Raw genomic sequence first — 26379 nt, 5'->3', positions numbered from 1 at the left:
TTACATTATAAAACCTACATTAACCACTTTAGCCCTATTTCATACCTAGGCTATTTTCAAATATTTTGTACTTTTACTTTTGGTACTTTAAGTACATTTTGATGCCAATACTTTTGTACTTTTACTCAAGTAAATTTTGAATTCTGGACTTTCACTTGTAACAGAGTATTTTTATAGTGCAGTATTGGTACTTTTACTTAAGTAAATAATTTGAGTACTTTTTCCACCACTGCTCCTTCATGCTTACATCCCTCATGCTCTGTGTTCCAGGCTCTGCCAACATCAATGACAGGAGCATGCTGGGTAAGCGTGACAGTGAGGTGGCTGTGATCGTGGAGGACTCGCAGACCGTCTCCTCGGTGATGGACGGTGAGGAGTATCAGGCCGGACCCTATGCGCTGCAGCTACGCCTCGAGGCCTTCAGGTGTGTGTGTGTGTGTGTGTGTGTGTGTGTGTGTGTGTGTGTGTGTGTGTGTGTGTGTGTGTGTGTGTGTGTGTGTGTGTGTGTGTGTGTGTGTGTGTGTGTGTGTGTGTGTCACAGAGCCCAATGCGTTAACCACTTAAAGCCTGGGAACATTGGCCAAAAATAGCCGATCTACGCCTTTTTCAGCAAAGAGTTTTGGTGTAGAGGGGGGAAAAAGAGAGGGCCGAGTATAGAGCCAACCCCAGTCAACCAACTATTAGTTTACTTTTTTAGTATAGAGCAGGGGTCTTCAACAGGGGGGTCCTCAGAGTTACTACAGGGAGGGCGTTCGCCAAATCTTTGTGTGATAGGATTTTTTTTTTTACATTAACCACTTGAACCCTTGCACCCCTTTTCTGAGGAGAACTTTACCAAAAATAGCCGATCTACAAGCTCACAACGCCTCGCGCTGCGAGGCGTTGTGAGCTTGTAGATCGGCTATTTTTGGCAAAGAGGTATAGGTGTAGAGGGAAAAAAGAGAAGACCAAGTAACAAAAAGTTTAATCTGAAACACAAGTTTATACAATATACTGTAGAAGGGGTCCCTGCTTCATCTCTTTCTCAGCTAGGGGGCCCTTGGCCTGAACACGTTGAAGACCCCTGTGTAGAGGGTTTAAGTGGTTAAAGGGGAAATAATGTGTACCTGGCAACTTGACGACGTCCAACTTCTTCCCCTTCTCTGCTATGAGGTCTCTCAATCTTTTTTTAAAAAGTGCATCCAATGTTTATGCGTTACTGTCGTTGTATCCTTTCATGGCTTAGGGGTGTTTTGGAGGGAGAGTGTTATTTCCTGGCCAGGACAGAATCGTCTGGTGCCGCTGGGTGTTTTTAGCGGTGCCAGCCGCTCTACATTTGACCGCGTCCGTCCGTATGTCCGTATGTCCGTTTGTCCGTTTGTCCGTTTGAGCACGGGCTTTAAACAGCTATAACTCCAGTTCGCAGCATGCCAGCAAGTCCAAATTTGGTATGTGGACTTAGACCACCAATAGGGACGAGCATTGACTGCTGAAGCCCCGCCCCGGCCTATTATAGCGCCACCAGGAGGCCACTGGCTTTAAACAGCTATAACTCCAGTTTGCAGCATGTCACCAAGTCCAAATTTGGTATGTGGACTTACACCACCAAGAGGGACGAGCATTAATTGCTGAAGCCCCGCCCCGCCCTATTATAGTGCCACCAGGAGGCCACTCATCAAAGGCACCGCTTCCTTCACACAGGGTGTGATTTTTTAGCGGCGCTAGCCGCTCTATACCTTTAGGTATAGAGCGGATATTATTAGCGGCGCTAGCCGCTCTATACCTTTAGGTATAGAGCGGATATTAGCCCTCTATGCCTGGCTTTTGCGTCAACGTTCTGATTGGTCAGGCTCGCCAACGTTCTGATTGGTCAGGTGCGTCAACGTTCTGATTGGTCACTATTCATGACATCACTATGTTACTATTCATGACATCACTATGATGTCATGAATATAGAATTAGATGTCTATATAAACAATGACTAAATAAACAATGAGTAATATCTAGAAATATTTAATAATTTCATTTTATTATTCATTTGGCTAAAGTTTATTTTTTAGGTACCCACTCTATCAGCTATGACAGATCAGCTTTTGCCACTTACCTTGGAATGTATTTGGTGATTCACTTCCAATGGCACTATTTAGTGCCAATGGAAGCCTTGAAATAAATTGACAGAGATTTAATATTGTTTCTCTAGTAGAAACAAATATCTATGACAAAATATATCAAAGGCGCCGCTACCTTAACACAGGTGTGATTTTTTTTTTACACAGGATTCCAACATGACGGTTGTCTCTGTAGGGTTTGTCTTGGAGCCGTCACAGAGTGAATCTTTCAAAAATAGGCTACCTCAGGCATTGGTAAAGTTGTGTTGAGAAAATCATTGCAAACTGCAGATACCTATATATCTGTGGTGTATGTTATGCTTGTAAGACAGTAGGTATGTTACATGAACAAGTGAACACAAGCACATGTCTAGTTGATGATACAGGTATATATTTTCCCCCTTATATATAGTGCTAGCTCGGTCGGTAGAGCACTTGCACTATGGACAACAAGGTTCTGGGTTTGATCCCGGGCACAGTCAAGTCAGCACTCAGCATATCACTAGCACTGTTTGCACTGTATGACATGCGCTAAGTACTGGGAGCTGAGGGCCTCAGCAATCAATCTCCCAGAGGTCTAGCACAATTTAAAGGGGAACAACGACACGTTCTAGGTCGATACAGACAATAAGCCATTCTGACCTACTTACATACTTACTGCCCCTTTTTAATACTCACTACTCCTGGGAGAACCTCGTAACATTTGGTACATTTGGTACATGTGAACTAGAGGTTTATATGGTCATCTCTGGGCAAACGAAGCCATTTCAAATTCCTGTCAGTAAATGAAAGATCTGACTGTGTCTATGCTGCATGTCACTCTCTCTTGATCTCTATGCATCTACCTCCCACTCTCTGAACAGGACCATCTTGGGTGGCCACAATGATACCAGCATTGATGTCTCTGACCCAGTCAGTGATCGTTTCTACAAAGAGGTGTGGATGACCACGGCTGGACGCAACGCCACCATCTATGAGAAGGTGGGGCTAATATAATGTCCAATTAAACATCATGCTTCGCTGGTCTCAAATCTGTTGCTAATAAGGCTCGATTGAATTGAATTAAACAGCCACAATTTAAAAAAAGAGATGTGCGTGTGCGTGTGTGCGTTAATGTTCCACTTCAGGTGTTCCGGTGTCTCCCATCCTCCCTGGTGCGGAACATGTCTGAACTAGAGCAGTACCAGTCCACGCCAGGCCTGGCCCAGTCCGACCCGGCCCGTGCCCAGGAAGAGTTGCGAAGGATCCGAGGCTTCCTGGTCCAGTTCCCTCTGGACTTCCTGTCTGAACAGAACCTCATGCCCTCCGTTGGAACCAAGGAGGCCATGGTCCCAACCGAACTCTGGACCTAAGGCACCAAAGAAAAACCTTAAACTGTTTCTCTCATTGTTATGGCATGGTGCCACAGTAAGTAATGCCATTTATATGTATATTGGATCCCATGTGTCTTCTGAAAGGATCTAAGACTGAAGCCCGGCTTAGAAATTGTTTTTGGATGCATTTAGCTACCAAGGATTGATGACTCTCCATTTGCTGCTACTGGGATTAAATACACACAGTAGTTTCAGGTCATTAAGAAAGCGCCTCAGCTGTGGGATGTTATTCAAATCATCTGAGACGAGACAAACAAAGTCAATGATCTGAGGACGAAGAACATGATTATTACTGCATGGCGACTGCGCTCAAACTGTGGATTTGAAGGAACTTGAGGACTTAAAAGTGAACTGTTAACTGCATATGAACTCGGGGTTTTGGGAATCAAACTAAGCTGAATTTTAGCCAAAACAAATGTGGACTGCAGAGATTGTATAAGATGGAGTAAGGCCTTAGCATGGAACTAACTGCATTGCAGTCTTAGAGACCTTGGACCATAGTCTGGACCACAAGACATGTGTGAGCCTGCATCTTGTCAAGCAGGTTTGAGAAATTAGAAACTTACTTATCTGAATGTCTACATGAGCAGCAGCAAAAAGCAGAATACAGTAGGAGCTTTGCCTTATCCCCCAATGTAAAAACATGCATGTCAAACTAAGAGAATATAAATCTGGCAATGAAGAATCAATGACTTATATCCAGTTGTATCCAACCAACTAAATGACCAAACTACTTTTACATTTAGCCATAGAGCAAACGCAGAAGACAAGACATGTCGACAGGACAGATGACTGTTGATGGACACACTGACTAAAACCTGTGATCAATATGATGCCCGTAATGTCTGTTTGTAGACCACAAAACCACACAAGCTTGGCCCCAGTATCAGTGGCGTGCACAGACATTTTGAGGGGCAGGTGCTCAAGTAAATTATACTTTTTTTTGGTTTACTTGGTCTGCTCTTTATTTCCCTCTACACCTATACCTCTTTGCCAAAAATAGCCGAGCTTGTGGATCTGCTAGTTTTAGCTAAAGTTCTCCTCAGAAAAGGGATGCTAGGTTTCGAGTGGTTATGGTAAAAAGAAAAATCATATCACACAAAGATTTGGCGGACCCCCTGTAGTAACTCTGAGGACCCCCTAGGGGCCCCGGACCCCCTGTTGAAGACACCTGCTGTAAACTGAAAAAAAACAAAAACGTGCGCGCTCTAGCACCACCTAGAGTCTATCTGTGCACGTCCCTGCCCAATATACTGCAGAATGAAGACTCTTAACTTTTAGTTGTTAGTGAAAGACGTCACAAAATGTGTACAGTGCTTGATGCGTGCGAGCGCGTAATGCATGCTTGTCCTCCAGGGTTGTTGTACGTAAAGCCTGTAGAACGGTGACACTGAAGTTTTTGACCCTGTTGTTTATGTATTACTTTACAACCGTGTTGGATATCAAAACCAGCTGTTTCACATGTGAGTGTGGCGAGTATGTTTTGTGAAACAAATCGGTTGTCCTACTTGATTAACTGTACTTCCATAACTGCATTCACGGTTGCCATAATGCATCTACCAATCACATCTCTGAGCAAACAATCAGAGGAGCAAGCTGGTGTGCAGGTATTTGTATTGACAGTAGGTTAAGACTTGACCCATTAAGACCTGAGGACGATTCTACATGTCTCCTAAATCTCAACAGTATTCTGAAAAACGTATGTTTCTATATCAGTGGTGCTCAATCTTTTTCATGTCAAGGACTCCCGAAATTATATGTATTTGGCCGCGGACCCCCATCAAAATATTTTGTTCCAGGGACCCCCAGAAGCAAAGATTTGGGTTAAAAATGTAAGCTTTAAAAAATATATATATTCAAAGATTTGCACACATTTTCATGATTTTTCAAAAATAGCAGATCTACAAGCTCATAGCGTGGCACTCGTTGCTGCGCTATGAGCTTGTAGATCTGCTATTTTTGAATAGCCCAAGTGTAAAATAATGCTTTTTAGCTCAAATCAAAAAATGACACAGATGCGTTCCAGGTCTCACTGGGTTCTGCTTCATGAAGCATGTTATACTGCTGAGTTCAAGTTGAACCAAAGGGAACTGTTCTAAGCTGACCACGGTACAAAAACGAGAAAAAAAGAGTCCATTGATGTACAGCGTAAGGAAGAGGCAATATGAAGTTTAATTTCTGAGACCAGCAATGCAAGGCCACATGTTAAACCTTATTTATTCTTCATCGTACGACTGGATTGCTTCAAGGAAATGACGTTTTCAGTGATCAAAACGATCGTAGGCCTATGGCTAAATAGGAATTAATCCTATGCATGGCATTCTAGGCTAGATCAGACAATCTTGCCTGCTGCTCAAAATGGAATAATGATTTTCTCCTCTTTCTCCAGCAGAGGGTGTTAGCTTCCTAAAAAACAAAATCTACAGGTAGCTGACATGAGCTTTTGGATCGGCTATTTTCGGAGTGCAACACTGCCGTGTGCGAGTGCGACAAAGTATAAATGGAGCTTTAGTTGTTGTAAACCCAGGGTTCTCAACCCAAGACCCTACTGCCACTATAGATGTTAGAACCACATGTAATGTAGTTCATGGCATACACCTGCTGTCTGTCCCAGGGCTAAATGAATCCCTGATACTATTGAAAACAACTGCTGGTAGACATTGTTGCTGCACCTCTTAATGTTGTTCCTCTAGCGCTGTGGCTTTTTAATCAGTACAGAAAGAATGATCATTAACAACTGTTTTTAATTGGGTGTTATTATTGTAAAAATGTATCTGCAAAATTAATTCGGGGGGAAAAAAGAATAACAAGGCTGTTTGAAAGGTACATTTTTGGGGAAGAGCTGTTGTGCCAATCTGTTTAATTGAATGTGAAAAGTCAGCACTACTCCATGGGTTTTTAGACAATATGACGTATTTTTTTACATGACAAGGCAGCAGACTACAGACACAGTTCAGCCCTAGACTGTAATCATTGTTGAGTTGACCTGATTATCTGCCAGGGCAGCTGTTCCTTTATTTCATTGAGATTTAGTATCTGATACATGACAGGTTTATGGTTAAGCCAAAATGTTACCCGGTCTGGTCTGGCTTACCAATGATCTTTCCTCTTTTTCTTTTTGATCGCTGCTTTAAGCCCAATCCACATCAATGATTCGCAGCGGTTGCAAGTGGCTGCAACAACTGCAACCACTTGCAACAGGATCCCCAAACTGTACCGTCATGCAACGGGTCAATTCAGACCGCAGAATGGTCTGAACAGACCACTTGCAACTGGTGGACTGAGTGGGTTTCCCAAAGACACCAGGTATAATTACATTTTTTCCCAGTAAAAATAAGTGTTTATTACATATTATTTTACTGCTATATACATATTGAACATAGAGGTATTCAGTGAATATGATTGCGTTCCACCAACGTAATGAAGCATAAAATAAAACGTACGATAATAAAATACTGGTTGATGTCAGCATACAGTAGAGAACGGGAAACGTTATTTTCAGATAAAAGCCACTCTTTCTCTCTCTTACTTCATGTCATGGCGTAGAACCAGGCAGCACGTTGCTTTTTTACTCTGACACCCCCCCCCCCTCCCCCAATGTTCTGTATTCTGAACCTGCGGTGTAGGCAGGCCTGTTGCACATCAATTTCATTTCAGATATCCTTGTTTTTGGATATCCAATGTTTTTGTTTGTTTTATACTTATTGTAACTTATACTGTACATTCGTACTCCTCTGTGTCCTACTGTATGACGTCCCTCATTTAATTTTGTTATGTATTATCAGTTATTTAAGCCTACAAAGGTCTGATTGTGTTCTGTAACTCTGCTTCCATTACTCCAGTGCTTCCCCACATTACCAATCCTTTCTGGTCAGAGGTTTCTTTACTCCTTGTAATCTGTGCATAACATCACTCTCTGTTTATGCGTTACCTTTTTGTACGGTTCCGTCGGTGTGTGTGTTTTTTTTTGTAAACTGTTCATTTAATCACCATTGTAACCCATAATTTAAATTGTTAATAAATTAAATAATGTTTAGATCTTAAGGCTTCTTTTCTGCAAAGATTGCAGATGACAGCGGTTGAACATGGGGCACTCGTTCTACTTGGGCTTTGTTCGTGTAAAACAAGGCCTTTACAGCTCTCTGGCGTGCCGTGTATAGTGTGCAGTGGTGTAAAGTAACTAAGTATATTTACTCAAGTACTGTACTTAAGTACAATTTTGAGGTACTTTTACTTTACTGGAGTATTTTCAATTGTCTATACTTGTTGTGAGCTTGTAGATCTGCTATTTTCAAATATTTAGTACTTTTACTTTTGATACTTTAAGTACATTTTTATGCCAATACTTTTGTACTTTTACTCAAGTAAATTTTGAATTCTGGACTTTTACTTGTAACAGAGTATTTTTAGATTGCAGTGTTGGTACTTTTACTTAAGTATGAGTACTTTTTCCACCACTGATAGTGTGGCACGTAATGACGTGGACACATTCGGAGGCTCCCAGTATAGCCAGTTTGTGTTAATGTCGTAGATCACTGGTTCTCAACTGGTAGGCGGTGGCCCAAAAGTTGACTGTGACATGACAAACTAAGGTTTGGGTCCAAAAAAGGCCATTGATCTACTGCTAACAGACTGTATAGTACTTTTATTTATTTTTTTAACCGTATTTGCCCAGGGGAAGTTGGCTGAGCATGAGTGCTCTTTTTCAGCAACACTCTGCTTCACAATCACGACACATCACACAAACCTGTGAACAGCCTAGTCTTACTCTTATACTATTGGCCACTGAGCAGCTCCACTGGATCCGTTTGGAGGGTGTAGTGCCTTGATCAAGGGCACTTCAGCAGTGTTGGGGGAGGGGTAAAAGTGTTGGCCACTTCCGAACCGCGATTTATTTCCTGCCGGTCAGGGGGATCGAATCGGGAACCTTTCGGTCTCAAACGTGCTCCTCTATCTTTAGGCCACCTCATGCTAATACAGTAATCTAGGTACAACAGGGTTTCTCATTCAGTTGGTCAGGACCCAAGAGTGGGTTGGTGGGAATGATTAAATACAAAATGAATAGTCGAGGAACAACTTTGATATAGATCCCGTTATTATAATTACACTTAATAATATCTTGTCTTGGCTTTAAACCAGCTGCAAACCACTGGGTTGTACTTCAATTATGAGTAGACATCATTGCATAGCGTCGTAGTCGAGTGAAAACCTGTAGGCTACTGTAGGCCTATATCCAAAACTGTAACTTCAGGAAATTAACCTAACCACAGACCTAAACACTAATCACCAGACAACCTGGTGACACTATTTTGGGCATCTCATTATAGCCCTAATTTTAGATCTATAAGCTCAAAATGCAACGTCCTGTAGCTCAGATGTTTTTGGTATGATATTGTCAGGGCTGATGATTGATTGATTGAATATTTTATTAGGCAAAAAATGTAAAACAACACATTTACATTTATAATACTTTGTCTAACAGGTCCGTTCATAAAAGTCCTTGCGGACTTGTTTCCAATGAGGGCCTTGGTATATGATGGCTACAGAATCTACAAGGCATTCCTTTATGAATTCCCCCTCAGCGAATGGCTCGTTGTGTTTCATGTTTATGTGTAGTAACTAGTCTAGTCCTGACTACAGGACTAGACAATTTTGACAGTAATTCTGATTAACTTTACTTCTCCTCGGGTTGACATGTTCTTATACTTTTTGCCATGTTACTCAATTGCCTCTCAGCCAGTTGACAGGTTTTGTAGGCTACGTCCTTATACTGTACACGTAGTTGCGAACGCAGCGTTAGGAGGCGCGCCGAAGGAGCTTACTATGACACCGTGCTCGGCCTGTGTGTGTGTGTGTGTGTGTGTGTGTGTGTGTGTGTCTCTGTGTGCAGTATGTGTGCACTGCCAGTGTGCAGCCAAGTAAATGTCCAATATAGACGTACCATACATCAAATGAAAGGTCTTTGAAAACTGAACACACCTGTCAAGGTTGCGTTTAAGCCCGCCCCTTCCCCCGGAAGCCACGCCCCGGAGAAGGCTCCTAAAAACTCCCCATTGAAACCCCATGTTAAATGAAAAGTGCCCGAATCGCTCCGAAACTTTTTCTACCCACCCTAAGTGGGGGTCTACGAACAAATACTTCGGGCTCGGATTTTGGCTCCGCCCCCCGGAAGTGGGTGAAACAGGCACTTCAAACACTTTGTTGAATTGTTCAAAACCATTACATTTTTTTTTTTTGTGAATTTGTATTTTTCTAAGATGCTCCTTTTAACGCAGAATTTCTTTGTATTTTTTTAAAAACTTTTATTGGTTACTTTTTTATTTATTTATTTTTTCATTCTTTTTATTTTTTTTGCGTTCGCTTCCCGCGATCGCGCGTCTTACTTGTAATGGAATAACATAATGACGTGGGCAGGATCCGGGCCATAATTTTCCTGTGCATTAACCCCCCTCCCCTCACACAGGTGAACAAACCTGTCTGCGCTCTTTCCAGAGAAGTACTAAATGCAGTCATTAAAGAGCAGAACAAAAGATTTCCTTCGAATTTTCTCTCACACGAGTATATATATCCTGGCTGCTTGCCTTTCCATGGAAGTAAGAGGCTTAACAAGTCGTTTCACTGTGGTATCGTGTCCTGGTTAGATACGTGTCGGGCTGTGTCTGGCAGTATTTGGGAGGTGAAATGCGCAATTTCTGTACGTTTTTGAAATTAGCATTTAAATTACTTTTGAGTATTGACGAGTCTGAATTTGATTGATTGATCGAATACTTTATTAGTCAGAAATGTAAACAGCACGTGGTACTTAAGACATTTAGGCGAAAAGGATAACACAAAAAAGTCCTAGGGACTTGTTTCCATTGTGGTCCTATGTATTCAATTCATCAACATAGCATAACAAATTTACACAATAATACATGTCATCAACAAATACAAAACGCTATATGTAGGCTACAAAGGAGAAAAGGGAAAAACGGCTGCAGTGAATAACACCCATTTTTTTTCAGGACAATTTTGAAAGAAACCAGTACACCACCTTTAATGGATGGTGTCATGGCATTCCACATTTTGGTTGCAGAGGAGCAGAATGAGAATTTTCCCATGTTTGTTCTAAATTTGGGTGGTACCAGATCATGGTCGTTCCCTCTAGTGTTGTGGCTGTGGTTGTCACTCACTTTGGAAAAGTAGTTGGACAGGTATGAGGGCACTGTACCTTTGACTATCTGTATGTTCTGTATGACTGCATATAGTACTTCTCTGGAAAGAGTGTAGACAGGTTTGTTCACCTGTGTGAGGGGAGGGGGGTTAAATCACTGGAACATTATGGCCCGGATCCTGCCCACGTCATTATGTTATTCCATTACTACGTGTACAGTATAAGGACGTAGCCTACAAAACCTGTCAACTGGCTGAGAGGCAATTGAGTAACATGGCAAAAAGTACAAGAACATGTCAACCCGAGGAGAAGTAAAGTTAATCAGAATTACTGTCAAAATTGTATAAAAATCAAGGACTCTTCACCAAGTTCCATGTGACAAATGACTAGTCTAGTCAGGACTAGACTAGTTATACAAGTAACTACACAAGATCATGAAACACAACGAGCCATTCGCTGAGGGGGAATTCATAAAGGAATGCCTTGTAGATTCTGTAGCCTGTAGGGGTGAAAGGTTTAAATCATCACAAGAGTGTGTGTGCATATGTGTGTATTTAAACACAATGATGACATTATCAGCAGTACAGAGATCCTCTGGAGGACTGATCTGAGGCCAGCCAACTGACAATCATATGATTTTGAGAGGCATCTCTTATTTGCTGCTGTTGACGGACATGCACACGCACACACTCTGATGGAGACGAGTCCATCCAGACATTTCTAAAGTAGAACGTTTGAAGAAGATGGTGCGTCTTCTATCTGGCTGTGCAATGTTCCCTATAGGGTCGCTCAGCACTGGGGAGAGGAGAGAAGCCATGACAGTGTCGACCCCCAGCCAGAGGCACTCTGGACAAAGTTATAGGACTTTTATTTTTGAAACATGTCTCTAGGGAGGCAAACATTTCCAGCGACGGGGGATTGACTTTTTTAGCCTTGCCTACTTGTTGTCATTCAGTTGTACGAGCTCTTGTTATATTGGATCTTGTTTATTTGATACACTTATTTGTTTTACCTCTTGCTCATTTGATTTTCCTATTTGTCTCATCTGTTTAAGAAAGTAGGTAGCGGGGGCACGGTGGCGCGCAGTCGGTAGCGCTGTCGCCTCACAGCTAGAAGGTCCTGGGTTCGATTCCCGCCGGGGATGCTGTGGGCGCTAGGGGGCGTGTTCTCTCCTCCGCGTCATCAGTGCCCATACCCTAGGTGGGGTTGGTGAAAGGGCCTCTCTGTGCGGAGTTTGCATGTTCTACCCGTGTTCCCTAGGGTAGGTACCCTCACAAAAACATGCAGTAATCCTAGTCACTATACTGCCTCCCCCTGGCCTGCCGGGGCACCTACTGGAGCGGAAGGGAACTGGTTGGAATAACGTGTTCCTTCCACGCGCTACATCCAACCAGGGAAACTCTCCCCTGTCAGGTGACAATAAGGTCAGTTGGCTCTCATGCTTTGAAGGAGGCATGAGCTCGGCCCTGGCCTCCTTAGGTTGGCAGAGGGAAGGTAGTGCCCAGGATTACATAGACAAGGCACTGGGTGTAAAAATGGGGTTACAAAATCGTGGGATAAAAAATAAAAAAGCTGATATATTGCACTTTTTAGCGGTGCCAACCGCTCTACACTTGACTTTGTCTCCGTGTCCGTCGTCCGTATGAGCACGGGATGAGCACGGCAAAGAAGAAACACATACAAACACACGCGCACACACACACAGACTTGGAGATTGCCTATGCCATCTCTCCTCTCATTGGCCACACGTACGACTGGTTCTCAAAGAGGGGTCCAGGGACCCCCAGCGTATGTTATGAGCGTCCGTATGTTATGTCCGTCCGAGCACGGGATGAGCACGGCAAAGAAGCAACACATACAAACACACGCACACACACACACACACACACACACACACACACACACACACACACACACACACACACACACACACACACACACACACACACACACACACACACACACACACACACACGGACTTGGAGATTGCCTATGCCATCTCTCCTCTCATTGGCCACACGTGCCACTGGTTATCAAAGAGGGGTCCAGGGACCCCCAGCGTATGTTATGTCCGTCCGCCCGCCCGTATGAGCACGGGATGAGCACGGGATTTTAAACAGCTATAACTCCAGTTTCCAGCATGCCACCAAGTCCAAATTTGGTATGTGGACTTAGACCACCAATAGGGACCAGCATGAATTGCTGAAGTTATCAAAGAGGGGTCCAGGGAGCCCCAGCGTATGTTATGTCCGTCCGCCCGTATGAGCACGGGATGAGCACGGGATTTAAAACAGCTATAACTCCAGTTTACAGCATGCCACCAAGTCCAAATTTGGTATGTGGACTTAGACCACCAATAGGGACAAGCATGAATTGCTGAAGCCCCGCCCCCTCTGTCTTCCCATTGGCTGGCCTTTAAACAGCCATAACTCAAGTTCCCAGCATGCTACGGAGTACAAATTTTGTACATGGACTAAAACCACCAATAGGGACGAACTGTAATTACTTAAGCCCCGCCCCCTCTGTCTGCCCATTGGCTGGGCTTTAAACCATCATTCCAGTTTGCAGCATGCTACCAAGTACAAATTTGGTAAGTGGACTCAGACCACCAATAGGGACGAACTGAAATGAGTTAAGCCCCGCCCCAAAGGCACCGCTTCCTTCACACATGGTGTGATTTTACCTTATCGCTAGGTATACTATTAGTCGCTTGTTTTAGAAGAGAATGCACTTAAGACTTCTGGTTTTTGGTCTATCTAGTAGTTTCTTTGCCTACCTATGTTGAATGCACTTATTGTAAGTCGCTTTGGATAAAAGCGTCTGCTAAATTACTGTAATTTAATGTAATGTCCTGCCATAGAAATATATGCCAACCTTCACCTCACCAACTCTTCATGGTCCCAGTATATCTGTCGCCGAGAACGTTCTCTGTGACCACCAGCTGAATTCTAAAGTGACTCTACTCTTAACTTTTTAAGAATTTAGTTAATAAATGCAACTACTGGAACCAAAAAGTAAGTGTGTGTGTGTGTGTGTGTGTGTGTGTGTTGCATGATTGCATGATGACATGACAGCGACTGTAGTTGGAAATGGTGGCTCAGAAACGGCTCCTTTCAGAGTAGACACTGGTGTCAAGCAGGGCTGCATCATTGCGCCAACCCTGTTTGCCATCTTCATCTCAGCCATCCTCCACCTCACCAGCCAAAACCTACCTGAGGGAGTCAAGCTCACATACAGGACCGACGGCGGGCTCTTCAACCTGAACAGGTTTAGGGCAAAAAGCAAGGTGCTCACATCCTCCATTATTGAGCTCCAGTATGCAGATGACAATGCCCTAGTTGCTCATTCTGAAGCGGATCTCCAGAACATCTTGGATGCCTTTGCCAGAGCTTATCGACTCCTGGGACTTGACATAAACATCAAAAAGACTCAGGTCCTGTACCAACCAGCTCCTGACACACCCTCCCAACCCCCCACAATTTACGTGGAAAACAACATCCTGGGAAATGTGGATCAATTTGCCTACCTTGGCAGTCTTCTTTCCACGAGAGCTGTCATTGACGCAGAGATTCACCACCGCATAGGGTGTGCCAGTGCAGCTTTTGCTCGGTTGAGGAGGAGAGTGTTTGAGAATCGGGACATCCAGACCAACATCAAACTCCTTGTGTATCAAGCTGTAGTTCTGCCCACTCTGCTCTATGGGGCTGATAGCTGGACCACCTACAGCAGACATCTGAAAACCCTGGAGCAGTACCACCAGCGATGTCTCCGCAAGATCCTCAGGATCAGTTGGGAAGATAGGCGAACCAACATCAGCGTTCTTCAGGAAGCCAACATCCCCAGCATCACCACAACCATCACTCGGCACCAGCTACGGTGGACAGGCCATGTCATACGCATGCCTAACTACCGCCTTCCAAAACAAATGCTGTATGGTCAGCTGAAGGAAGGACAGCGCACGCAAGGGGGGCAGAAAAAGAGGTACAAAGACAACATCAAAACACACCTGAGAAAGTGTCGCTTTAGCCTCAGCAATTGGGAGGAGACTGCCCTCCAGAGAGACACGTGGAGAAGGATGGTCCATGAAGGCACAGCACACCATGAAAAGGACCTCCACCGTGCCGCAGAAGCAAAGAGGCAACAGCGAAAGGAGAGATCTTCCACCAAAACAGCTCCTCACACCACCACCACCACCACCACCACTACCCAGTCAACCATTCACATATGCCCCCACTGCAATAGAGACTGTGGATCAAGGATCGGCCTCTACAGCCACCTGAAGACCCACAGATGACCAGACCCACCGACAGGAGGACAATCATACTCGTTTCGAGTGATCGCCGCCGATGATGGTGTGTGTGTGTGTGTGTGTGTGTGTGTGTGTGTGTGTGTGTGTGTGTGTGTGTGTGTGTGTGTGTGTGTGTGTGTGTGTGTGTGTGTGTGTGTGTGTGTGTGTGTGTGTGTGTGTGTGTGTGTGTGTGTGTGAGTGAGTGAGTGAGTGAGTGAGTGAGTGAGTGAGTGAGTGAGTGAGTGAGTGAGTGAGTGAGTGAGTGAGTGAGTGAGTGAGTGAGTGAGTGAGTGAGTGAGTGAGTGAGTGAGATAGATATTGGAATACAATGATATCAGCTTCTAATTTAAGAATCACTGGTTTGAGTACTAATGCATTATCTACTTATTTTGATGACGTCATCACGCAATGACATCATGACATCATCACAACCATGTAACTGTCCTTTAAAATGACTTGTCCTAGGTACAGCTTTCTTATAACTTCCTCTTGTAAATTAGTTATCAGAACTGATTTGTGTTGGTGAGTGAAATGTTTCACTGGGTCGTACATCTGAATGGAAGAGAAAATAATTACTTCCGTGGTGCTGTGGTAGTTGGACACGAGGTCTACTGCTTTCAAGGAAACTGGAGGAATGATCGGACTGAAGTGCATGTCTTTAACACGGTGTCTCTGAGCTGGATGATGTTGCCCCCTGTGACAGCTGGAAGAGGAGAATGTCACCTTGAGGTTCCCTGCATACACTACATTCAGGTGTCAGCTATGCTGATCGAACATTCCATCTACATTTTGGGGGTCCATTTCTTTTATACATTTGATGTCGACACCCACAGATGGTTCAAGCCCAAGGTTTGTGGGATTATGCCAGAGAACGAGTACTACTACTCAGCCTGTGTCTTGGGGAAGGCCATTTATGCAATGAGTGCTGGACACACTGTCATCTACAAGTTGGACACCACCACAATGGTCTGGTCCTTAATTAACATCAGAGGCACTCCACCAACTGCTTCCTATGGTTACTCTGCCACCATCATCGGGACAAAGATGTTTGTATTTGGGGGCAGCCACCAACTTGGCTTTAACAACACTAGTGTGTTTGACACAGAGACCAACTGCTGGCTGAGCACTCCTGCACTCTTTCAGAGTTGTCCACAAGGACGCAGGTATCATTCAGCCTTTGCCTACAATGGAGAGCTGTACATATTTGGTGGCCAAAACTACAGCTATGACTTGAAGGATCTGCGTAAATTCAATCCAGAGACTTTCTCCTGGAAGAAGGTGGAGGCTAAAGGAAAAGGCCCGTTTTCAATGTATGGAATGTTATGTTGCATGGTGGGCGATCGTATGATCATCTTTGGAGGATACAAACAATTCTTCTGCGAGCCATCCGGAGGGGGCTCAGCGCGTGTTCGCACTGATAAACTGTTCATGTTAGATTTGAGGCCTAGTCTGAAGACATTATGCAAGCTAACAGTTATTCAGTACAATCTGGAGCAGTCAGAACTCCCACACAACATCAGGTGGGAACTGGCAAACCTGAAAACAACGGAAGAACTGAAACTGAAAGAAATGGTTCTTCGGTTAGTGCGGCGAAATTTAATTCTTCATGACGAATATTTAAGACTTTTCCGGGATTAATCGGAAAATGTATTGGATTAAGGAATTCTCTACCCGATCGAAGATGGCGGAGAGAGGAGTAGCTTGAGGTGTTAGCTCTCTACAGTCGGTCAAAATAACTCAACAGAAACTGAACCAAAATGAAAAAATAATTAAATGAAACGAATGGGAGACACAGATGAAGCCGTAGGAACACCCGAAGATAAACAGCAGAAGAATAAAGTAACGAAAACATCGACGACAACAGAGGGATAGTGAGGAAGACTCGGATGAGAAAATGGACAAGGGCTTAGCTGAAATACTGCGTGCTGGACTCGACAATATAACTAAAGAACTACAATCTTTCAAGCAGGAAATATGGGAGGAACTGTCGTCATTTAAAGAAGAAATGAAAAAGAAATGAAGGAGGAAATCACAAGTTTTCGCATTGAGGTGGACCGCCAGCTGCAAAGACACGATGAAGAGTTAGCGACGCTGAAGGCGGGTACAAACGAAACGCAAATGCGTTTATCGGAGATAGAGGACTGGCGAGTGGGAGCGGACGAGGCGATGATGGTGCTGGTGGAACATGTGGAGCAATTACAGGCAAGGCAACTGGACGCTGAGACGAGGGAAGACGCAACAACATACGCGTGTTTGAACTCGTGGACGGGACCGAAGGGGCTTCAGTAAAATATATGGAGCAACTGTTTCAAACGGAGCTTGATTTGCCTGAAGGGACCCAACTTCAAATACAAAGGGGATGCAGGGCTCTCACTCAGAAACCGAACCACCCGTTGCTAAACCTCGGTCCATTGTGATGAACTTTCTTCAATTCGAGACAAAATAGATGGTGCTTAAAAAGGCCTGGGAAACGAAGATTCTAGTGGGAGACAAGCGTCTAGGGTTCGATCAGCTAAAACAATCTTAAAAGAAAAAGGAATCCGTTTCCATACACCTTTCACGAAAATGAGGGTCCACTGCCTTGATGGGATGAAGATCTACAAAAGTGCGACGATAGTCACTCGAGCCATGAAGGAGAGGGGCTACATGGAGGGAGATCCGAGCGGGGAACGAGATGCTGAATCGCCGTAGCAGGAAGGTAGACCCATGGAGTCTGAGGCAGTTCCAGCATCGGAGGGAGATGGGCACAAGGGAGAGAACCATGGCGTCCCGGAATGGAAGTCAGTGGAGCGGAGGAGAGGAGCGAAGATTCGAGCGAAGGAACAGCGGAGGTTCTCGAGAAAAAAGTGAATCTATTCTGCTTAAAGAAAAGAGGTAACACTGAGTTGATATGGGAGGGATGGGGAGGAGGGGGAAGAAGGGGGAAATGGGAAAATTACGAGGGAAGGGACAATATAAGAAGAAAGAGCAATAACATTGACATCATATTGCCAGTTCGTTTTTTGTTTTTAGGAGCAACATCCCTTCCTACTGGTTCTGATTTAATGATTTTTCTTTTTAAATATTCAACTATTCTTTCAACTCATATGGGAACTGTTAGAAAATAGGGTTTCTATGAAAACGAAATGTTTTTTGTTCTATTTTTTTATTTTGGGGGTTAAACCACCTTGTGGCCAGCCCCCCTCATCTATCGAAGGCTTTATGATGCCTTCATCTGTGTTAGGAAATTCCTTGTATTATAGTTAGTAGTTGTTTCTGTTTTTTGTGAGATCTGGGATGTTACAGGTACAGCGTATGTTCTTTAAAGTGCGGGATGTTGTTGTGATCTGGGAAGTTACAGGTCTGAGGCTTATGGTATTTTTGCCTTTTTTATGTTTGGGATACATTATGCACATAGGGTTTGAAACAAAAAACTTATGCACTTTCAACATTATAATCTAGCTCTGCACCTCTTCCTCTGCATGTGGCTGCACCCTAAATACAGCCTGATCTTGACACTCAACCATTGGCTAAAGATGTGGAAGCTTGTGGTTCAGATACATTTACACTGGTGAGTTCTAGCTTTCCATCAATCAGTGTCGGCCCTATGGGGGGGCATTGGGGGGCAATGCCCCCCCCAGATTAGACTTTGTGCCCCCCCCAGTTCAGATTGGCCAGATTTTTTAATTTTTTTAATTTTTTAATGCTATAATTGTATTTGTTGTTGGTGCATATAGGGGCAAGGTAAATGAACCGAATTAACCGAAATAGAGTTACAAAACACCCCAAAAAAGTAAAATATCCGTCCAATAACCGAAGCGCGGGCGCGCACGGGTCCCTCACGCACGCGCGCTGCGCGCGCGTGCGTGAGGGACAGACAGGTGCCCCCCCTACAATAATTAATGCCCGCCTGCTTATTACTGTCTGCAGCCGGCGCTGCCATCAATCCATTATTCTTTATATCCATAAAATATAATAATCCCTTTTTCCTGAAAGCTAATTTTCCTCTCTTATTCTCTTGTCCAGGGAAACTTATCCAAGTAGATTATCTACCGTCAGACAGGAAAGGCTGTGCAGGGTATACAGCCAAACTTATATACAGACGAAGACTGGCCAGATGCTGGAGGATATCGGCACTTAGGAGTTGAAAGATGAAGGCTTTGAAAATACTGTCTTGGACCCCACCATTGAGCTACTACCCGTCCTTTGGCCCATCAGATGACACCACAAGCTCAGCCAACATGACATCTCCCACCTGTCTCTAGCCCACTGCTGATCCTTCTAGGCCTGGAGACATTACATTGTGTTCAAATAATATTTGTGTATTCATGTCATGTAAGCAGAGAGACAAAGAGACACAAAAAAGAGACAAACAGTTCACACAAATTCCAAAACAATAATATCTTTCTCTTCCTATGACATAGCTGTCCTATGGTTGCAAAACAACCCACACAAGACCCCATGGTTCTCAGACATTACTAATTTACCCTGGGAAAAGAAAACTACAAAGAATTTTAAAACATAAAATAAAGACAAAAACAAACCATTTATACTGTATGTGGATACCCTCTGAACCTGCTTATTGGAGATTCAATTTAAAATGTTCATTCTCTGATACCGATATACAGGTGTTAAACCTAGTGGAGTACAGATTTAACCTTCAGGGCTGCTGTAAGTAATGTTTATAGCATCTGCAGATACACTGGCATTCTGTATCTCAGGGGTCCCCATCCTTTTAGGACCAAAGGACCTCCCTTGTAAACTTCCGTGGGCCCCCAGCCACATCAAATATTCATTCATATTCATTATTAACCACCCAATGTATGTATAGTTTTACTGTCTTTATACTTGCATTACCTTTACCAAATGTGGGACAAAAAACACTATCAAATGAAATAAGTAGGCTATCATTTTTGTGAGGGAGGGTGGGGATCCGCGAGGATCTGCGAACAAAAACAACTATCTGATCTAAAGTAAACATCACATCCCTCAAGTCATTCTCATTCAAATCTGCCGTAACTTTTACTTCATAAATCGATAACAGGCCTACAAAAATGGCAGAGTTGGCCTCAGGCTCCTATGCTTACAGACAGACCAAAGTAATTCAGAGCACCCAATCAGCAAATAGGTCCCGCCCTATGGTCCCGCCCCGTTCCTGTTGATTGACAGACTGCGAAGTCAAACCATTATCCTGTTAAAGAAGCCATTATTATGAAAAGACAGCATGACACACATGTCTCCTGTAGTACGAGTCCAGGCCGATGAAACTCTTCAAATGACCCTGGTCACGGGGGGTAGGCCACTCCTCCACAGCCCGCACCTTCTCATCCATGGGGCTGATACCCTCCGCGCCCAACTCGTGCCCCAAGAAAGTCACCTTCCTCCTCATGAAGTGACACTTCTCCGGTTGCAATGTCAGACCCGAACACAGGGGCCAGGGGGGACAGCTGTAGGCGGGGGCGTTGGGCGGGGCCACGGTTGCTGCCGGGGGCTGACCCACCCCAACAGCAAACATCACAGTCTCCCCCCTTGCTGGGGCAGGGGGGGGGGATAACCTGGCCACATGAAGGGGGGTGCTATTGTCCGTTTCCGTTCTAGACCTAGTCTCACGTTGCCAGACAACTATTCTGGGGTAGTTATATTAACAATCTTTGGTGCTTCTCAACTATTCCACTATGACAACAGTCTGGCCCAGACCTGCCAACCCTTCTGTTCTCACCAGGAGACTCCTGTTATTTGATTGTTTTTTTGTGTGGACCCATCTCCTGGACGTCCCCTGTTCTTCCATTTCTCCTGTTCTTATCCTGTTGGGGGATTCCACCCTTTTTGTGTGGCCCCTCACTGATATGCAGCCACGGCCATTTATGTTAATTTGTTAGTTCCTTGAGTTATTATATGCAAATCACAATGGCAGTATTTGATTGTTCTTTTTGTTGGAAGGTGTGAGTGGGCATTGGGCAAGGTGTGAGTGGGCAAGGTTTGAGTGGACTCTTTAAAGGACGACTTCACCACTTTTCAACATATCTTCATATAATAGGTCCTCACTAATGCTCATGATAAAATGGTATAATTTTTTTCTAATCAGTCTGTGTCTCAGAGGAGGGCTGTACAGTTCAGAAACCCGTCTACCAGTGACATCATCGATGAGGAATCCAAGCTAATAGAAACTGCAGGCTTTGTATTCCTGGAAAGTTGCAATGCAATAATAGATCCCATTGTTCTCGCCTTAATAAAAATCGGAATAAAAAAATTGTAACCTTTTTGGGGGAAAAAAATCCTGCCTAACGATGATGTCACTGGGGGGACACACGGGTTTCTGGACTGTCCACAGCCCTCCTATGAGACACAGACCAAGTAGGAAAAAATGTTATAATTTTATCATGAGCATTAGTGAGGACCTATTATATGAAGATATGTTGAAAAGTGGTGAAGTCGTCCTTTAAGTAATTAGGCTAGTGGTTTTTATTAAATATGTCTCTTTTATTGCTACTTTTAACTTTTTAATGGATCCTATAGTAAAGGCAGATAAAAGTGTCAAACTCCCAAAATCCACCAGAATACTGGAAATGACATCTACTGCTCTGTTAAAAAACAAGAATGACCAAAGTCATAATAAAGCCGCATGCGGCAGGCTTTTTTGGCCCCAATCTTTTTATAGACCTGATTACTTGTTTTTTGGATTGCTTGTTTCTCTCGCCAAACCTGGCAACATTTAGCGTCGCAGATTAACACTAATGTTTTTTATGTAAGTGGTGGCAACATTTTGTGACACCACACGGGTCTTCCCAACAATAGCTAAGATTGAAGTCAGTGTGAACATGGCCAAATAATAAGTTAATAGCCAAACTAGGTCTAATGAAGCACGCTAGCATTTAGGCTAACCCTCCTGCCTGAAGCTGTCTCCCTTTCTCTCTCTCTGCAACTCCGTGCGTTGGCTTGTTGTGATTTGTGTTCGTCCATGCTGGCCCCTAATATGGTCTGCTTCCGGGTGGATCAACCTAACGTAACAATGAGGATCGTTCTGATTGGATCCCTTCCCAACTAGTCCCACAAAAAGAGTAATCTCTCAAGAACAGATTCCGACCTGCGGTGGAATCTGTCGGAGCGGTTCGTCCTAACCAGTGCGCATTGGCTAAAAGTGGGCGTGCCTTCAGATCAGGAAGTGGGCCGCGCTTTACCCAATCAAATGTAGTGGGCGGGATTCACGTGTCCATCCACCATGATCCACCCTCCCCCCCTCGAAACTAGCCGAAACTAATTTAACAATAGCGTCCTCGGAGCGGACAAAACCACGGAAAGATATTCACATTTTAAATTACTCTTTCATCATAGAAACAAGTGGGCTTATAACCAAAACCATCCATGTTCTCTGGGAGAAGTGGTGTTAGTGTTCCGTGTAGAAATATTGTTAGTGGGAATGAAAACATGGTCGCACCAACCGGAAGTGATGCGCTATAGGCAGACATGAAACCGGTGTTTCCCTGCGCTCTAGTCTAACATTATACTCCTGCCAGACTCCACAGAATATCAGAAAAGCAGAGGTCGCTGTTTTTCATTTTCTGTGGGGTCTGGCTACGCGAGACTACAAAAAGAGTAATTCTGATTGGATCTCTTCTCCATTCGTCCCGCCCTAACATTTTCGTCTCGTCTAATTTGTTGACTAACGTGTCCATTACATTTTCGTCTCCCCATTGGCTTAAAAGGGGGGAAGTGTGAAGGACAGCCAGGACAGCCAATGACACTTAGGTGTCACAAAATGTCACTCGGGTGTCGACTAAGACTAGTGCTGTTTATAGAGCCGCGCTGCTTTCAGCATGCGGCTAAAAACTCCTGTTATCGAATGGTCTGAGGTTGGCAGGTAGAGGAGCACCCAGCTGCGTCGTCGCAGACGAGACTTGGTGCGTGAGCGTTGGGTGAGCTGCTGTGTGAGCGACCGGAAGTGTTATATTTTTTGTGTCGCGCATGCACAAGCGTGCATGCGTGTGCGCGTGTACAAGTTTGCGTGCGCGTGTGCACAAAGAATCTAATAAAAAAGCTAAACAAAACCTCACAACATCCCTGTATTTATTATTTTATTATGTTACTCTCAATAATTATGTTAAAACTGATTGTGTTCATGATTGTTTTGCATTAGTACAGTGGATATATAAATTGATAAATGTTGTTTGTTGTATTGTTTTATATTTAAAAATGTCACTCCCAATGTGTTAAAATGTTGCATTATCATAGGCATGATTACAGTGGATATTTAAATTCATAACAATAATGATCCTTATCATTAGTGTATGTACATATGAATACAATTTATTTGTAAGTAAAAGTAAGTAATAATTTGTAAGTAAAAGTAGTAATAATTATTATTAACATAAGGTCAACACATGTATCGAATACATCAAGTCAGGTGGGCACTAGTGTGTTGGGGCGTAATCCAACACACGCCCTAATCCCGCTGATCACACACGACAGATTTAAGAAAAATTACTGGTTATTTTATTCCTTGATTAAATTGCCAATACTAGATATGCAACATTCCCATTTTGCAAAGATTAGGGCAAGACAGACAGACAGACAGACTACTAGTTATAGCCATTTGAGTCAAACACTGCTGTAACACTGTTATGGTGCCACATCTATGTACATTTTTTGTTTGACTATTGTCATGGTGGTCCCCTGATCAGTGTTTATGCCACATTTTGTGCAGATTGGAACAATGCATGGTGCGCCTCTCTGGCCCTATGGGTTCCCCTTGGGGCTTGTGGTGGGCACACGTTATGGTGGGTTTACTAGGCATGTTATGGACTGTCATTACGGGGCCTGGACAGGACAGAGGGGGCACAAGTACACCAGGACTGGGAGTAAAGGTAGCCAGTAGGAAGTATCCGCCCACTGGTGGCAGTACATGTATGTTGGCGCTAGTTCTCCATGTTATGTCCGTGTTGGGAAATAAACAAGCAGCCTGTGCCGGTTGTTACCTTCTGTCTGTCTAAGCTACAGAGTGTTTTAATATCCCGTAAACTCTGTGTCTATTTGAAAATAGCAGATCTACAAGCTCACAACACATTGTGAGCTTGTAGATCAGCTATTTTCAAATAGCCTTTATCTATCTATGTGGTTTAGTAATACAAATCTATAAAGTAACTAAAGTTTTTTTTTTAATGTAGTGGAGTAAAAGTACAGTATTTAACTCAGATGTAGTGAAGTAAAAGTATTGGTCCTACTCCACTAAAGTAAAACATACCTCATTGTACTTAAGTACAGTACTTGAGTAAATACTTAGTTACTCAACACCACTGCATAGATCAGCAATTAAATGCTACTTTTGCAGCCAGGGGAGAACAGGGTCCAGAAAACTATTCTTTTGACAGGTATATCATGATATTAATGTATTCTTTGAAATGATTTGAGTGAGCTAACTGTAACATTAACTAAACCTAAAACAAATCTGTTTCTTGTGATTTACTTTTCAGAATGAGGGATTTAGGGGAAAGTGAGGCTTTGGTAGTCAAGAAGTTGGATGCAGGCCTGCAGCTGGAACTGGGCTTGGCTGAAACTAGAGGTACAAATGGAGCTAAAGGGACAAGAGCACAAGTTCCCTTTATCAGACATTTTTAAGCAGATCGATAGAAGAGGTTATGCACGGTGCATTCTCTGCTGCAAGGAGATAAACTATTCAACCAAGGGCAGTCATGCTATGGTTGCACACTGCAAAACAGATGTGCACCAAAAAAAAGTGCTTGACATCGCCACAACACACCGCATAGGCAGCACCCTTTTGCCACCTGCTGGACCTGAAGTAGGAGCTTCCACTACTACAGGGTCCAGAAGGTGTAAGGCAGCGATGCCAGGCAAAGTTGCCAACTGCAACAGTGAACCGCACAGCAAATGCAGAGGTATGTGCTGTTGTGGGAGCGTATCTATTTCCCCCAGGTTCTATGTTCCCTGCTTACAACCCACTAACCCTAACCCTAAGGTAATCAGGGAACATAAAACCTGGGGAACATGGGTATGACCACGATGTTGTAGACCCAAAGTTCAGCACCAGCAGCAGTCCACACTTTAGCCAATTTAGCCAAGAGAATAAAGCCACACTAGCTGCTTTTAACTCATTTTACCATTTGTGTTCTAGGCCATGGTCCTTGGAGTGCTTGCAGAGCATTCGCTCCCCTTTGCTATTGCACCGGTAGTTGTGGAGCTTGCTCAGACTCTGGCTCTGGACAAAGTGGCCTTGAATGGACTCAAGCTTTCGAGGACAGCTGCTAGATACAAAATGGTCCATGGTCTAGGGCGGACGTATTCTGAAAGGACCTTCTCCAACCTGAGGAGATTTCCCTTTTCCCTAAACTTGGATGAGAGCACTTCAAATAACAACAAAAATGTTGGTCTCATATTTAATAACAAGATGAATGCAATCTTTTCCTTTCTCTGTTATATTATCATTACTTTGAATACCTATTATATTGCTGAGAAGCAATTATTTGTCCAATCAAAATGTTTATTGTACATGTGGCAAATAAACCCTGATTTTTTACATTTGATTTGAAGGTCCTCTCCATCCTCGTCAGCTACTACCATCAGGACTTGAGGAAGGTGATAGTGGAGCATTTGGGGTCCCTGGAGCTTCTAAAAGGGAACACTACACCTTGGAAATAGCGCTCTGTGAGTTCTTCAGCAAAAATGACCTACCCTGGAAACATCTGGTTAGCATGCTGATGGATTCTTGCGCCGTCATGAGGGGTAGCAAGTCTGGCCTTGAGACCAGGATTCACAAGTACTGTCCAACCCTGCTCGACGTCGATGGGGACTCCTGTCACCACATGCACAACTCTGCAAAGACGTTTACAGAGCCCTTTGAGAACTATCTTGAGCAGCTGTTCAGGGATGTGCAGATGGATCATCAGTGGTGTCCAGATCAGGTACAAATAAATTGACTTAATTTGCATTTGTTTCCTTGTTCATTGAACTGAATGTATTACAAATCTATTGTCTGGCACATAGCCTCGTCTTCATAACCTAAACAAATGCTATAGTAGGGAGGGCCTGGGACGTTTAACAATGAGAACATTTAGGGGAAGTGTAAGGAAATGCATCATTTCAAAGTCTCTCTTTTTGACAGGTGATGTACTTCAAGGAGGTATGCAACATTCTCAACATCCCTGCCTCCAGCCCTCAGAGAGGGTTTGTTTCCCACCGGTGGCTGTCAGCATATGATGCCAGTATGGCAACATACACCATGTTTCCAGCTTACAAGGTCCTCTACTTTGGCTTTCTAAGCACAGAAGACCAGGAGCTTTATAGAGAGCCTCTGGAGAACATGTACACCCATTACAAGGTCCAGTTCAGCACCAGCAGTATTCTACACTTTAGCCAACTAGGACCATTACAAGGTCAACCAGAAGGCAAGAGCCAGAATCAGGACCCTACATGAGGACCTCAATCGAAAAGGTGAAGATGATCACTAGTTGTATTGAGTCCTTATTGATTATGGGGGATGGCTGATTT

General features: G+C 43.8%; 1 protein-coding gene and 1 long non-coding RNA gene across 4 annotated transcripts in view; both read left to right on the top strand.

The window, feature by feature from the left end:
• The window catches only part of pld1a (phospholipase D1a), a 139437-nt gene that overhangs the window by 71151 nt on the left and 41907 nt on the right, over window positions 1-26379 (top strand). Inside the window, exons 24-27 of one of the 3 annotated variants that reach the window (XR_014599831.1) lie at window positions 271-424; window positions 2951-3068; window positions 3215-4354; window positions 4720-5441. Coding sequence is in view for 1 of the 3 variants with exons in the window: in XM_084044842.1 (XP_083900968.1) it covers window positions 271-424; window positions 2951-3068; window positions 3215-3439 (497 nt within the window). In the remaining 2 variants the exon portion in view is untranslated. Of the gene's footprint in view, window positions 1-270; window positions 425-2950; window positions 3069-3214; window positions 5442-26379 lie in introns of those variants that run through there. The other 2 variants (XR_014599830.1, XM_084044842.1) reach the window with 2 other exon arrangements.
• Window positions 25693-26323, top strand: LOC311035568. The gene is made up of 3 exons (XR_014599745.1): window positions 25693-25793; window positions 25994-26209; window positions 26265-26323. It is a non-coding gene; the product is annotated as an uncharacterized lncRNA (long non-coding RNA).

This window comes from Gymnoscopelus microlampas (genome assembly GCF_963454915.1).
Source record: "Gymnoscopelus microlampas genome assembly, chromosome: 20".
NCBI classification, from domain to species: domain Eukaryota; kingdom Metazoa; phylum Chordata; class Actinopteri; order Myctophiformes; family Myctophidae; genus Gymnoscopelus; species Gymnoscopelus microlampas.
This window is presented reverse-complemented; position numbering and strand designations above follow the sequence as displayed.